The sequence below is a fragment of the Mchenga conophoros genome, linkage group LG7, assembly GCF_057382185.1.
Source record: "Mchenga conophoros isolate Kocher_MC1m ecotype Shallow Benthic linkage group LG7, M_conophoros_male_GT1.1, whole genome shotgun sequence".
Taxonomy (NCBI): domain Eukaryota; kingdom Metazoa; phylum Chordata; class Actinopteri; order Cichliformes; family Cichlidae; genus Mchenga; species Mchenga conophoros.
This window is the reverse complement of record NC_140532.1, coordinates 13,680,391-13,696,786: the sequence shown is the minus strand read 5'-3', so window position 1 is coordinate 13,696,786 and position 16,396 is coordinate 13,680,391. Positions and strand designations below refer to the sequence as shown.

General features: G+C 38.6%; 1 protein-coding gene across 1 annotated transcript; it reads left to right on the top strand.

Annotated features, from left to right (window-relative positions):
- The first annotated feature begins 872 nt into the window (after positions 1-872).
- hexa (hexosaminidase A (alpha polypeptide)) lies at positions 873-10,738 on the top strand. The gene is made up of 14 exons (XM_085282234.1): positions 873-1,184; positions 1,709-1,813; positions 1,937-2,002; positions 3,776-3,822; positions 3,938-4,048; positions 4,141-4,242; positions 4,475-4,607; positions 4,923-5,103; positions 5,242-5,328; positions 5,412-5,484; positions 9,375-9,555; positions 9,790-9,880; positions 9,988-10,095; positions 10,208-10,738. Exons 1-14 carry the CDS (start codon positions 923-925, stop codon positions 10,269-10,271), a joined length of 1,611 nt encoding a protein of 536 aa, XP_085138360.1. The 5' UTR covers positions 873-922; the 3' UTR covers positions 10,272-10,738.
- Positions 10,739-16,396: the final 5,658 nt, after the last annotated feature.

Here is a 16,396-nt window from a genome sequence, read left to right as displayed (position 1 = left end):
ACCTAAATGTTTATAAAAAAAACAACAACAACTAATTCAAATAAGTACGAATTTGGAAAATTTTCATTTATAATTGAAGAGTCACATCAAATGCAAACGGAAAATACTTTCGTTCTCATAAATGAAGGCTAGTAACAGAAAAAAGATATAACGTGAGTTGTTTATAATTTTAAGCAGTGATTGCATGTGTGTGTGTGTTTGTGTGTGTTTTATATACCAAAACAGAGTTATAATAGTTCGGTCTTTAAAAAAAAAATCTGTATTTTTTTTTAATTATCATCATTTTTAACATTCTGTTGAATTACCTGTTGAATGAGTTTCGTGAGTGAGTTCGGTCATTTCCCTTTACTTTTCATTTAATACATTTCATTTAATAAATTGATTTGGCTATATAAATAAAATTGAATTGAATTGAATAAATGGATCGCTAAAATTAATTCGAGTAGTAGAGTACTTCTTAATTAAAGTTTACAATGACTTAAAATAACTTACGTTTACTTATATTTTAAAGGGATGCTTATATATATCCGGGTCAGATTCTGCGGTTCAGGCAGCACATTGCATGACACATTTGCAAACACTTTGTTAAGTCAGTTGTGTGAGTACGTCCCACTGTACATGCTGCCTTAAACCAGTCTTTTATATATTTATATATATATAAAAGACTATATATATATATACATATCAACTAAAACTGAAAGCATTTCCTGTAAATTTACAATTTATTTAAACTACAGCGACCTTGGTCCAGGTCTTACCAAATGAAATAATGTTTAAATAAAAATAATGTTTACTTATATTTTCCGGAAGACGAACTCGACTTATTAACTCGCTGCCGCAGTCATGTGATTGCATTCATCTAAGCACATGACAGGTATCGTTTTGACGGTGCAGTTCGCGCTAGTGAAGAGCGAGGGAAGTCATGTCTGTAGTAACGTCTGGACGATACACTTTTCCCAGCTATAATTTGGTGTTTTTTATTTTCCTCCAGCTTGGGCTGCACTCAGTTGAGGGAGTATGGCCTTTACCGCAATCTATTACCTCCTCACCGGAGCGATACCCTCTGAATCCCCAGGCTTTCTACTTTACTTACGGAAGTCAATCAGCTGCACAGGAGGGCTGCTCTGTTCTGGATGAAGCATTTAAGAGATACTTTTCTCTTATTTTTCCAGACTACTCATCTGGTAGGTTTTATAGTGAGGTGAAATTCTTAAAATGCAAAAACGAAGTAAGATTTAAAGTCTTGCTGAACTTGAACGTTGTAGTTGTTCAGTCAGACTGTTTAGATATTCGAAAAACATTAAGGATATGAAATAGCCTATAAAAACTAACTTTTTGTGAAAGTCTAATCTGGACACTATTAGTAGATGGTTTGGCATTATAACACGTTTAAAACATGATTGTAAACGCACAATAAACAGAGCAAAGTGCTCACGTGGCTTCAATGTTGTTTGTCATGCTGGCTTTTAAAACAGATCAATGGTCATTGTACAGACAACAGGTCATCAGTCAGCCAGCACGGGCATACCAACTGAAAATAACCTCACAATAACAATGGACGAGAGTAGCACAGCTTCGTTTTTGTCTTTTCAGAAACAAACACAAGAACCACAGCTCCTAGGGAACAAAAATCAGTGTGTAATGTGCTTAAAGTGCAAGTTTACTTCTGCAAATACTGTGGTAATGGTTTAATATTTATCACCACCAGGTTACGGTTTTCTGCGATTCAGTGTGGATAAACCATTTACTGTCCAAGTAAGTGTCGGCCGCGATGATTGTGACAGCTACCCAGATGAAGACTCTTCTGAGCAATGTAAGTACAACCCGCTGATGCCCATTGATTAGAGCAAGTAACACTGTTTTGTAATGAATTTAACCACCATAATACTATATAGAGATTGACAAAATATCATAATTTCTCCTGTTTGTGTTCCAGACACTCTGAGCGTCTCTGCTGGACAAGCATCTCTGAAGGCAGAAACTGTGTGGGGTGCTCTAAGAGGTGATTATAGCATATGTAAAATATATCTGAAGAGCATTGGTAATTAAACAAACATGTTAACCATCCCTAATTTCCTTCGGGATTAATAAAGTATTCTGATTCTGATTCTGATTCTTAAGCTGGCAAAGTATGTCAAAGCTTGATGAGTTGTAGCAGATTTCTTGTTCTACTACATATTCCATTGCTACAACGCTCCACACCACCATCTCTCACCTGGAAGTGCAGGGCCGTTACGCCAGGCTGCTCTTTGTTGACTTTAGCTCTGCTTTCAATACGATACTCCCGGACAGACTAATAGATAAACTGCTGGAAATTGGACTTCCTTCCACCACCTGCCGCTGGATCAGAGACTTCCTCTCAGACCGTGTACAGAGAGTTAGAGTGGGGCCTCATCTTTCCTCAGCCCTCAGCCTCAACACCGGCTCTCCACAAGGCTGTGTACTGAGTCCCCTACTGTACACTCTGTACACACATGACTGTGTTAGTTCCCACCCAGACAACACAGTCATCAAGTTTGCAGATGATACCACTGTGGTGGGGCTCATCTCAGGGGGAGATGAGACTGCATACAGAGCTGAAGTTCAGAGGCTGTCAGATTGGTGTGCAGATAACAACCTGGACCTCAATACCACCAAAACAAAAGAACTGGTAGTTGACTTCAGAAGGAGGAAGTCCGAGCTGCAGCCTGTCAGCATCAACGGGGAGTGCGTGGAAAGGGTCTCCAGTTTCAAGTTTCTGGGTGTGCACATAGACACAGACCTCCAATGGAGCTCTAACACCTCTGCGGTCTTAAAGAAGGCCCAACAGCGTCTCCACTTTCTGAGAATCCTCAGAAAAATGGACCTGAAGAAGGAGCTGCTGACCGTCTTCTACCGCTGCTCCATTGAAAGTGTGCTGACATATTGCATCGGTGTGTGGTTCTCCAGCTGCACCACAGCACACAGAAAGGCACTCCAGAGGGTCATCAACATGGCCCAAAAAATCATTGGACATCCTCTTCCCTCCCTGAAGGACCTGTACAGCACTCGCTGTCTCAAGAGGGCACGCAGCATCCTACGGGACTGCACACACCCAGGACACCGGGTGTTTAAGCTGCTGCCGTCTGGCAGGAGGTTCAGGCTGCTGAGGTCCCGAACAAATAGACTCAAGGACAGCTTTTACAACAGGGCAATAGCCCTGATCAATGTAAATAGCTGACCTGACTGGATACCTCCCTGGACTTTTTAGGGGGAGGTAACAATGTTTAAAATGATAACAATAATATTTATATTTATAACAAGGTGCAATAATAATTAATGTGCAATAATAACAGTGTGCAATACACATACACTTATTCTTCTTTTTTATACTAAGTTAATATACTGTGTTGTGTTGTTTGTTACGTTGTGATGTGTCATATCGTGTCGTGTTGTGTTATATGTAGTGCCGACGTAGGACAGTTTTTTCCAATTTCATTGTACTACTGTACTATGTATGACTGTGCAATGACAATAAAGAGTTATCTTATCTTATCTTATCTTATCTTATATTCAGTAAGTAGCCTGTCAGGTTGTGCTATGTATTTCCAGTTTTGTTTAACTCATGTGACTCAACTGATGCAACACTTCATGTGGCACACACAGACACCTTCTTTATAGTTTTACTCAGTAGAATTTCAAGTAGGCCTACTGCATGTGGATTATAAAGTAGGGAAATTCCAACATTTTGTCAACCTCATCTATCATGTATAACAAATTGCTGATTATGTACTGTACACCCTCTGTTTAAGCACAGGTCTGGAAACCTTCAGTCAGTTGGTTTATCAAGAGGATTTTGGCTCAGTAAGTCGCAGTTTTTCCTAATGCACAAACTAACAACAAGGCCTCTGGAGTAATCACGTTTCAAATATGTGCATAATTAATATTTTTCCCTTTTTTCTGTTTGTTTTTAATTTAGTATTATGTGAACAAGACTGAGATTAAAGACTTCCCCCGCTTTCAGTTCAGAGGGATTTTATTGGACACTTCACGTCATTATTTACCAGTGCAGGCCATTTTAAAAACCCTGGTAATAATCAGATGACACAATCGAAACTTCAGCCTTCTGTTTGAGTCACTGTATTTATTATAAGCTGTATTGACATACATGTTTTCTGTTAGGATGCGATGGCCTTCAGTAAGTTCAATGTGTTTCATTGGCACATTGTCGATGACCCCTCCTTCCCTTATCAGAGCCGCACCTTTCCGGACCTGTCTGCTAAGGTTTGTTGATATTCTTCCTTGAGGCACTTACGTAAGTCCTATCATATGATCCTCACTGTAACTATGCACATTCATTACAATTTGCCTTGCAAAAAATATCCTAATTTTCTAAGGTGTTCTTGGCTATTTTATCCCAGAAATCTAAGTAAGTTTAATGCATATAGACTCATGAGATAGGAAATGGCTGAAAAATAGCATCCACTCTGAACAGCGACTTCTGGCTCTTATTCAGGGGGCTTTCCATCCGATGACTCACATCTACACGCAGTCAGATGTAGGAAGGGTGATCTCATTTGCCAGAATGCGGGGAATAAGAGTCCTTCCTGAGTTTGATTCACCAGGCCACACTCAGTCTTGGGGAAAAGGTAAAAATTCAGTTAAACTCCCAACATCCAGTAAATGACATTAACAATAAACAGTTTAGTCCAAATGATTTCAGCATTTTGATCTATAGAAGAAAAAGTACTTGGCATGATGTCCAGTTAAGGCTCAGTAGGAATAATTTCTGCCAAATCTGCAAGTCAAGACTATAAATGGCAATATAATATGTAGTGAAGGCTGACTTACTGCTTATGTGGTTACATCAGTGGAACAAATTGTCTGCTCTCGATAGAAAATGCAAAAAAATGTATTTGAAGGATATGACTGAGTCAAATTAATTATTTACAATTATTTCTCAGGCCAGTCTGACCTGTTGACTCCCTGCTACAGTGGGAGCAGCCCTTCTGGTACTTTTGGTCCTGTTAATCCAATATTGCCCTCCACGTACAAGTTCATGGCAACACTATTTAAGGAAGTGTCTTCGGTGTTTCCTGATTCCTATATCCACTTAGGAGGAGATGAGGTTAACTTTTCCTGCTGGTAGGTTAAAATGTAACTATCATTTACACGTCGGCTGATTGTTAACAATTTCGAATAAGTTTTTCTGATTTTTGATAATTAAATAAAAGAGAGTTTATGAAAATTTTACATAAACAATGAACACATTTTTTTTTGTAGGAAATCCAACCCTGATGTCCGAGCATTCATGCTGAAAATGGGATTTGGAGCAGACTTCACCAAACTGGAAGCTTACTACATGGAGAAGTAGGTTGTAAAAGGGAAAATACAATGTAGAAGGTTCTGCAAAATACACCAACTGATGCATTCATGTGCTTATCTTTTTTTAGCATTGTGAACATCACTGTAGCTCTCAACAGAACATCCATTGTGTGGCAGGATGTTTTTGACTATCATGAACGAGTAAGTACGCCCCACCGAAACACTTATATTTCATGATATAAAAAATGTACATTTCCTGCGTTTGTGGTTTTTAGAGGATGTGGTTGGAAAGGCATGATGTTGATTTTAAACGGTAAACGGTAAACGGCCTGCATTTGTATAGCGCTTTTCTAGTCCCTAAGGACCCCAAAGTGCTTCACACTACATTCAGTCATTCACCCATTCACACACACACAAGTACAAATTTGAAATAAAAAAAAAGTGAATTTCAATGAATTTTATAATATTTTACCAGGGCAGTACTGTGCAAAAGCCACCCATAATTTATTTATATTCTGCTAAGAAGATAAGAAATAAGTGCAGTTCTGTATATAAATGTTCCTGCACTTAGGCAAGCTTTCTGGTAATTTCTTTAAGTAGTCTTCAGGAATAGTTCTCCAGATTTGAAGGACATTCAAAGCTCTTCATTTTTGTTGTCTCGCATTGGCAGTGTTTGTGGTCATTGTCAAGCTAAAAAATGAAGCTGTTGCCAATCAGACGCTTTACAGATGGTATTGCATGCTGGATCAAAATTCTTGCTAATCTTGCTGCTAATGACTAAAGATGTGTCTAAAGATACAATGTAAAATTCTTTGCTAGTTCATCCCTTGGGTGTGTTTCTATGCATGAATAATTCATTGGTAAGTGTTAAATGGCCGAAAAGAAATCTTTGGGTACAAGGATTGGACTGAAATCGAGTGCTAAAGCAGCCAATGCCCAAAAAAAACCAGCCTGGAGAACTATTGTACAAGACAACCCCTGAAAAATTACAACAAAGTATTGCTCCTTGGAAGCAAAATATGAAGGAATGAGGAGTGGCTCAACATTTTTGCATAGTCCTGTGTCTTTACAGTTTTGTTCTTGGATTATTAATTATAGATATTTTAGAGTGTGTTCAAGTATCTACAGGATCCATGCATATTCTATAAAAATGCACCAGTTATTTTTGTAGTTGTTGTGACACTGTTGGCTCAGTTGCTATTAGCTCTGCAGATGAGTACAGGATGGAAATTGTCACATTAAAACAGAACTGGCTAATTGTGGAAAAAATAAAATCCTCTATTAAGAAGTTCTTCAGATACATTTGATACAAATGTAATTTTACACTCTGCAGGTTTAGTGGTTTGAGCCAACTAACCAGCAGTTTAAAACAGTTTGTTGACAACATCCATCTGTTCTGTTCTGATCTGATCTTTCACCATGGACTGTATGCAAACAATGGACGTGAGAGGTCTGAAAAAACACAGCCAATGCACAGTGCCTGAAATCGGCATTCTTTCTAGTGTCCTGAAGGGGGCGAGTCACTTGAGTGCAAAAAGAAAGCTTGTGTTTAGTTTCAGTTGCCAGTTTTAAGCCTTACTGATGCCCAACGTGATACTCGTTAAAACAGCAAGAGAGCAACAGTAAAGACACCTAGCTGTGTCCATTATTTATATACAGTCTATGTATATCATGCTTTCTGTTTATCTGTCTGAGAGCCCAAAGCCTTGTGTTACAGCACACTTCTCTATCAGTGGTGGAGGTATGGAGAGAGGGCTGTTACCTGTGTGAAGTACGCAGGGTGGTTAAAGCAGGGCTCAGGGTAATTCTAGCCTCTCCATGGTATCTGGACCAGCCCGGACCTACACACAACTGGGCCCGCTACTACACTGTGTGGCCCCTCGCCTTCAAGGGTCAGAATATGAAAACTGTGTGCTGTGCAGAGTTAAAGATTTTCAAGCTGCTGTGTGTGTGTGTGTGTGTGTGTGTTTGTTTGTCTGATATTAATCAACAGATAAAACATGGTTTTACGTAAAATATATATCTATGGATAGCTACAATTTGGGGACTATTTACATGGTGTACAAAGTGTTTATACCAGTTTATACATCAGTGTTACTAAGGCTGTTCTGTGTCCCAAGACTGTACCTGAAATCTTTTTTTTTTTCAGGTATGAACAAATAATAATAATAATATAACTTGGTGTGTAAAGAACTTGGACACAGCTACAGAGAGATGTGATTGTTGTGATGCTGCTTACTGCTGAACACACATATAAAAGTCCTGCTACTGCCAGCTGCTTTGCCAAAGCAAAAACCCAGCAATTGACTCTTTGTTTATCTGGGAGATAATCAAAGAGTTAAGCATATGCATAATGGTGTCTTACTAAATATTCCAGATTTTTTTTATTTTTTAAAAAAAGGTCTTGAAAGCATAACCACATGCTTGCTCCTGACCTAATCTGCTGGTAGCCCATTAGAGATTCCACAGCTGCTTCCATCAGACAAGCTTAGCAGAAGAAAGTTACAGATACTGTTCATGTTTGGTTCTTCAAGCCATTTAAAAACCATTGTTTTTATACACAAAACTGCTGGAAATTCGAATTCAAATCAAATCAATTTTATTTATATAGCACTTTTAAAAACAACAACTGTTGACCAAAGTATTGTACAATAAAATAATCAGATAACATTTAAAAGGAAAGTAAAATAAAAGATAAGACAATAATAAGAATAAAAGAATGACAGACTCATACAGAATTAAAAGCCAAAGAGTAAAAATGGGTCTTTAAATGAGTTTTAAAAGTATCCAGTGTTGGAGAGGTCCTGATATGTAAAGGCAGTTTATTCCACAGTTTCGGAGCAGTCACAGAAAAAGCCCGATCTCCTCTGTGTTTTAATCTAGACCTAGGAACAACTAGAAGCATTTGGTCCGCAGACCTCATAGATCTCACTGGAGTATAGCAATTTAAAAGATCAGAAAGATATATAGGAGCTAGTTCGTGCAATGTTTTAAAAACAAGTGTCAAGATCTTAAAATCAATTCGAAAACTTACTGGCATCCAGTGTAGCGAGGTGAGTATAGGGGATATGTGCTCTCGCTTCTGCTTGCCAGTCAGTAGCCTTGCCGCGGCATTTTGAACCAGCTGTAGTCGGCCAATAAGTTGCTTACTCAAAGTCTCTGAAGCAGAGAAATGGCTTCACCTTTGCAAGTAAGCGGAGGTGAAAGAAGCTGGTCTTGATCACATTATTTATCTGTTTATCGAATGTTAAATTACTGTAAAAAATCACACCTAAATTCCTCACAAACGTTTTTTTTATAATTTTCTAAGGGGCCATGGTCATAATGGTCACTCAATTCAGCACAGTTTTCTTTATTGTCATTATATAAATATATGAAAAAACTCTTTAAGGGACAGAATGAGCAAGTTAACAGACTTTGTCTTAATTTTAGGTTATAAAAGCAAAGATAAATGTATCTTTGCAAGTACTGAGAAAGATGGGAAATTGTAAAAACATTATACAGATGTTGTTGAGGTTTTTCAAATAATGTCAAGGGAGATAACATGTTAAAAAGAATAAATGCAGCAGTTCAGTTTAACAATTCTCCGTGGACAGAGGCTGTATTGAGCACAGTTTGTTGGTAGTAATGTGAGGATAATATGCTGGTGAGATAATTCGTTTAACAGCCTAGACTGTATGCTTTGTCATCAGAGGCAGTTTTGGGATTCTGCAGAAGTTGAGCTTGATGCTTTCCCAGAAAGAAAAGAAAATTCTTGCCAACGTCTTTCACTTTAATCTTGTGCACATGCTTAGGAATAATGGCTCAAGGAAAGTTCAACCCTGGTTGCCAAATGTTGGCTACATGGGGATTGTCCAGACTGGGCATTTTTCCAGACATGAATGTGCACTAGATGAGTAACTTTGTGCTCTGGCTTGTGCTCTGAGGATTAGAAATTCTTTGAACTGTGGCTTTTTTTAAATATGTGACTTTTCTGAATGATAAAGTATTTAATACAAACATACTAATCAACTGGATTCAACATACAAAAAAAAAACTTGGGCAATATAACACACAAGGAGCAAGACAGTTGTTGTTGTTACCCTTCTCAGATTCCTAAGGACACAGTGCTGCACATCTGGAAGGGCCTCCCCGCTTCTTATGCGGCAGAACTCAGCGCTATCACCAAAGCTGGCTACAGGGTCCTGCTCGCTGCACCTTGGTACATCAACCACATTTCCTATGGCCAGGACTGGCGCAACTACTATACCGTGCAGCCTCTGAACTTTTCTGGTGTGTGTTGGCCAAGTAATATAACAAAATAATACAACCTTGCTCACTTATGTGCTGTCCATGGTGCTTCTCTGGTGGTGGGAGCTATCAGTAGAGATTTCTTATTAGTAAGACCCATTAAAACTCTGACTTGACAAGTTTGACTTGAAGTGGTGTGATAACATTGAACTGTAAATAGCCAATTCTAAAGTATAACATGTTATTCAAGAAAAAAAATCCACATCTTTTTCACAGGTACCGAGGAACAGAAGAAGCTGGTGATAGGGGGTGAAGTTTGCATGTGGGGGGAATATGTAGATGCCACTAATCTGACCCCACGTCTTTGGTAAGAGATTGAAAAGATCCCTGAAATGATCAAACTAGAGAACCTAAGTAGAATGTGCAGCCCATGAGATTAATCAAAATAATGACCGGATGAATCCAAAATCACAGGCCAAGGGCAAGTGCTGCCGCAGAGAGACTGTGGAGCGATGAGAAGCAGACCTCTGACGTGGACAAGGCGTTTCCTCGATTGCAGGACTTTCGTTGCGAACTCCTGAGGTACTTTAGCTTTTCTGATAACGCACATGGCATACCTCAACACATCGCCGCACTCTTTTTTTATGAGGTCTGCTTAATATACACCGATGCTTCTGTTTCACTTCGTTTGCAGGCGGGGTATCCAGGCAGAGCCTCTCTTTGTTGGACACTGCAAACACGAGTACCAAGGTGTTTGATTATAATGGACCGTGTGGCATTTTTGAGCATTTGAATCGATTAACTTCTGAGGTGTAACTGGAAGTAATTTTAAAAAAAAATGGAATGAAATTTTCTCTGCTTTTAAGTCCAATATACACTTGTGCTTTCTCAGGGATTTTCCTCTTTGTATTGCGACTGCTGTTTTTTAATTTTACATTTGATTTGATACATTTATATCATGTAGTGATCATATGTAATAAATGTGAAAGTTTACCTACATTATATGAGATGATTACAAAATATACAAATCAGTTGTGTTTGAGTTTAAAAGGCACACGCCAGTATGATGTAGCTTGCTCTGTTTTCCATTCAAATGTAATACAATTATGATAAAGTCACATTGCTGTGTAGACTTTTATCAAAATTAAAATCCATCTGGATGTAGCATTTTTAGTGGGAGAAACGTTTTGTCTGAAAAACGCTACGTCCAGGTGAACAGAATCAACTTTGTGGGATTTCTATACCTGGATGATTGAGCATCAAGATGGTTTTTTAATTATTATTAGAATAATACCAGAGACAACAGTTTGTCTCAGGTATAGAACACATGATCGTCTCATCCTAGGCAACTGATTTAAACTTAGAACCCTATTTTATAACTAGATTAATGTTACAAATGAAACTAACTGCACACCACCCTCAGGAAGCAACCCAAAAAAGAAGACAAAATTCTGTGGAAGGAAGAGTTTCCTCCAAAACTTGCTGATATTGGACACAGACCCCTGCACATACTATCACTGTTTATTTAAAAAATAAACAGAAAAACCACCACCGTTTACTAGCCAATGAAAATAATCTCGGGTTTATTTGGAGGAATTATTAAAACAGCAACCCTTTTCCTAGGTTTGCCAACCATCCTGGAATAAACACTTAGCCACCTAACGGTGACTAAGTGCTTATTCCAAATGGGTGGACGTCTTATCCAGATGGGTGACCGTCTGTCTGTAAAGGTTGATTGGAAGTGAAGAGAGCAGAGTGAAAAGAAGTGTGCAGTGATGAATAGACACTTGGGAGGCTGTTGGGCCAGAAACCACAGATATGTAAGCACAAAGGTACAGAGGTGGGAGACACAAAGGGAATAATGTGTCACAGTGGTAAAATGCATAGACAGGTTCCTGTAGCAGCATAACTAGACAAAAGACACATGACTGTGTCTGGCTTAATTATAAAGCTTATAAAACAGATTATAAAACATCCTTTCAAAAGCATAAAGGCTGTCCCTTACCCAAGTCCAACACTATATAACAGACCAATCTGAGCAAAACAGTCCACCTGAGACCAGTTTACAACTTTCAGCTTTACTTTGATGCCATATAAAAAATAAAATTACCCATCATTCCACTTCTCCAATTCAGGCTACCACAGGGCAAGAGATAGTACACCCTGGACAGGTCACAAGTCTGTCGCACAGCTAACAGAGACAGACAGACAGCCTTTCACACGCAAATTCACACTATTATGAGCAATTTAGAATCACAAATTAACCTTAACTTTACATTTTTGGACTGTGGGAGGAAGCCAGAGTAGCTGGAAAGAACCCAGAAATAGAGAGACCATGCAAACTCAACAAAGAAACGCTTTGGTCAGATTTAAACCCAGGACCTTGCTGCGAAGCAACAATCCTAACAACTGTGCCACTGTGTTGCTACAAAAGCAGTGCAAAAATGCTGCAATGCCCTAAGATGCCATAAGAGAGTCTATATAAGGCTCAGAACATTGGTGCAGCACTGCTCTTGCACAAAGAGACACTTTCAATTCTCCCTGGCTGTTTGTGTTTTTACACAGAAATCCAGACTGCTTCTGAAGTAACAGTGGTCATGACCCTTATTATTGTAAGTGAACTGTAATGTGTAAGCCCATAAATGTTCCAGTGGGTCATACAGCAACTCTGATTCATCATTTGGTCTTACTTAGTTGGTTCACTTTTGTAACACAGTCTAGTGGTGTGTGTCTCCCTCTACAGACCACCTAGGGAATGACTATGTTAAAAAATAAAATAAAGGCATTGAACTATGTGAATGGCCCTGTTTTAAATCATTTTAGGATGCTGTTGTGAGTGTCAGTGTATATACATGACTTCTATCAGCTGCTTCCTTTTTATAAGTCTTTACTGTCATTGCAGTTTAACCTATTATTTTTGTGTGCTGGACTTTTACTTGAGCACTGTGGGCTTTGTTAAGTAAATCACTTATCCCTGGCTTATTTTGACATTTCTGGGAAATAGTCAACTGATCCAACCAAATAAGATTAATTTGTCAGCAGAAACACAGATTTCACAGTAGCTGTCAGCGAGCATCTGTTGAATAGAGTTGACTTTACTCTGATGTGGGCCAAGATAGCTGATTTTGTCATTGCGTGGATTAAAGCAGTGGTAGCAGATGGCAAGGAGGGCCAATCCCTATCCTTAGTGCTGACACCTCACTCCTTGTAATTCATCTGATTGGGGTGGAGTTGGGGGAGGGGGGTCCCCAGGAAATGCTGAACCAAACACAACAAAGCTTAAGCAAGCAAGCTCGGTTAACCTATCACTGGGGCCATTTAGAATCACACAGACATGCTGAGTTCTGTGTAATCAAAGCTTGTGCATATGTTAATATATGGGGAACAATATCATTAGCCTGTCAGGGTTAGGGTTAGTGTGCTTTATTTTCTATATATTTGAGGTGGTTAAGTTTAGATATAAGTTGGTACAAAACTGTAACTTATTACTATTTTGAACTTTAATTACTTTAATCTCGAAAAAGTTCAAGTTTAAATGAATAAAAATCCTAATCCAAATAAAGAATGGTCATTTATTTTATGATTTGGCAAATTTGAGGATCCTGTAGAGAACCACTATAACTTTAAAAGTTAATCTCACTCTTTGACAACTGCTGACATTCAAGGAGATTATATCAAAAAGCTGCTTAGATTGATGCAAAGACTTGTGAACTAGCATTCAAGGGCATCCTGCGAAGGACAATAAAATTATGCCTTCCTTGTTTTTTGCAGGGCACATAGTTTTTATGCAATGCACCTCACTACAATAATAAGTCTTTAATATGCACAAAATGTAGATATGCGATATAAGATAATGCCATTCCTGACCCTTAAATGAATGCAAGGCATTTGAAATGACCCATGCATTTGAGGGTTAAAGTAATGAGCAACTGATCTGTTTGATCTGCAAACAACAGAGCCAAGGTTTTACTGGTGACGCGTGTCCAATCACATGACCGGCGCTGTCCTCATAAATGTTTCCACTAAATACATAATCATCTAAACAGCTCATGGCAGCATGCTGCTAAAGATTGTGCCGTGTCTGCACAACAATCACAGGGCTGGGCAGGGAAGAAACGTGACAGTTATTCCTGGCAGATAAAAGACTCAAAGCAGGAGCTTGCTGATGGCTGCAGCATCTTAACTGTGCGGAAGAGAGTCAACCCCTCAAAAAACTGAGCTAAAAAGGACTTAACATGTGTAGTTCCTAGTGTTAAGAACAAAATAATCATCTCACCCTGACATGTGAGGAACACACGTGCTACAAAATCTGATGTGGGAGTCCAGGTTGCCATACTTAAATATGTATTTCTGACTTATGAATCTCCTCAGAGGTCGTTTTCACTGTAACTTTATACTGTCACCAAGTGTGAAGTGTAAATGCTAATGTGCTAAATTAAGGTGTCCAGAATGTATGGACTTTCAAAGCCTTATTTATTACATCAAATGCTACATTTGCCTTCACCAGCACAGAAAGTTGGGTGGATTTAAATAAAAGTGGGAAACAAAGAAAATAGCAGCAATAAAGGAGAACAAAATAAAAATATCAAAGAGAGTAATAGTGATGACAAATGAATAAAAATATCCATTCAGCCATCCATCCGGTCTCCCTGATGCATCCACCAGAGTGTGTGAATGCCAGGTTAAAAGTGCTTAAGTAATAAAAAAAAACCCACTTGTATGGATGAGGCCTGTAGTAGGAAAACATCTGATATATAACTACCAATATAGTATAAAACAAGCGATTCACATACCACTCAGGAAGTCTCTGGTTTGTCATGAAAACTATTTTTAAAATATATTTTACTTATGCACTTATACTAAGCTCTTTCTAAATATTTCTTGTGTCTTTCAGTCATTGTCCAAACAGAGTCAGAGTTGAAGGTCACTGACACTCAAAAAGTTCCCACTTCATCACCACCAAAGAATCCAAACGAATCACCCCTCCTATCATATGAGCTTGATGCCATTTTTCATCAAGGACATCTGACAGCTCTTTCTGACCCAGGCAGTCACCTCCAACTTAATTTTGTTTGCCGGTACAACTTCCTTACCAGTCTTTCCCTTCTAATGTCCTGTCTCCCTCCCTTCAAACCCTGATGGGCAGCGTGGGCTCTTCTCCTGATTTTATTTTATTCTGGTTAGAATCAGTTTGAAAAAATTTTTTAAGAATTTTTTTTTTTGCCTTTTGTAGAAAAAAGGTTTATTTAGTTGTTCATTCTCTCGTAAGCTGATGGTAACATAACTGACAAAAGGTTTTGTAATTATCATTTAGTCTTTTCATATAATTTCACAAGCTACCACAGCGTGTCAAACCTGTGAGTGTTATAGGTTCTGGGTTTACGTGGCCCCATGTGCACAACCATAATTTTAAGACGACCCATGCTTAATCCATTTATACACCAGTTTAGGGCAACAAAAAGAGCTCTGTTTTCAATGCTATGTTGGTCTCTTAAATTCAAGAGTGACTGACATTATATAATTCAGTCTATGGAGACTGTAGGAATCATTAGTATTAGTGTCTTTGTTATGGTGTTATATGTGGTCAGCTATATGCAATATTCAATACAGAAAATAGTGTGCAGATTTCTTTAGATTTTTGAGAGATGAGAATTTCCATAAAGCCATTCAAGGCAAGAAAGGATTCATTTGAGTTAATCTAGTTCAAATTTTCTTAAAAATAAGTTGCATCACTCAATTAGGCAGACGGGGGCTTCAGAGAAAAGCCACCATATGGCAGTAAATTGGAATTAAGGTTCAACCCTTTGCTGCTCTTTCAATCTTTGTGCTAATTCTTTTTCTTCTCATTATGCTCTTTCGTGACCCCTCACCCAGAAGGAGATCACATTTCATTGAAGGTTAAGCTCTTTTGCTAATTTGGGGTGGCTATCTTCTCTTGAGGTTGTAATGTCATTCACAGAGCCAATATGGCACAGAAGGAACATCTTAATTCTGGTATAAAACAAAGCAAAACAAGACAGTCTGCTGCTAATGAGCACTAATATAATAGTTTGCCTGTTGGCTGTTGCTAGCACGAAATTTCTTCTGCAAATCATCCTTACAGTGACATTCATACAATCCTTGCAGCGCAGAACTGTAGTGCCATAAGGCTAAACTGCATCTCTGAACACATGAGCAAATAAACCAACACTGATGTTTTTAGGGAGAAAAAGTTGCTGTCTTGTAATATCATTTGGCACGATACAGCCAGACTAATTATAGTAATGTGGGAACATCGTTCACAGCAGAACAGAACAAAACAGGATGGGAAGAAAACAATCTAAGAGAAAATTCTGTTTTTTATATAGTGCCAAATCACAAGAGCAGTCCCCTCAATGCACTTTAAATTGGAAATAAACAATAACTAATGATTAGATGTCGAGTGCTGTAGAAACACTCAGTGCATCATGGGACACCCCCAGCAGCCTAGGCCTATTGCAGCATAACTAAGAGTGGATTCAGGATCACCTGTTCCAGCCCTGCTTTGTCAAAAAGGAATGTTTTAAGCCTAATCTTGGGTGACTGTCTCCCAAATTCAAACTGGGAGCTGGTTCCATAGAAGAGGGACCTGAAAGCTAAAGACTCTGCCTCCCATCCTACTTTTAAATATTCTAGGAACCACAACTAACAAAATAACCAGAGAGAGACAGAAAGAAGGAGCGAGAGAGGAAAGAGGAATGAATATACTTAGTGCCTGTAAGTGGTGTGACTGATTGATTTACCCTTATAGATGGTAAAGATTAAGAGGATGACAAATCAGCATTTGCTTACACAGCGCCCGGTGCTAATCTCCTTGTCTTCCTCCAGACGACTCAAGCTCTCACACTCATTCTGGAGAGAGAGA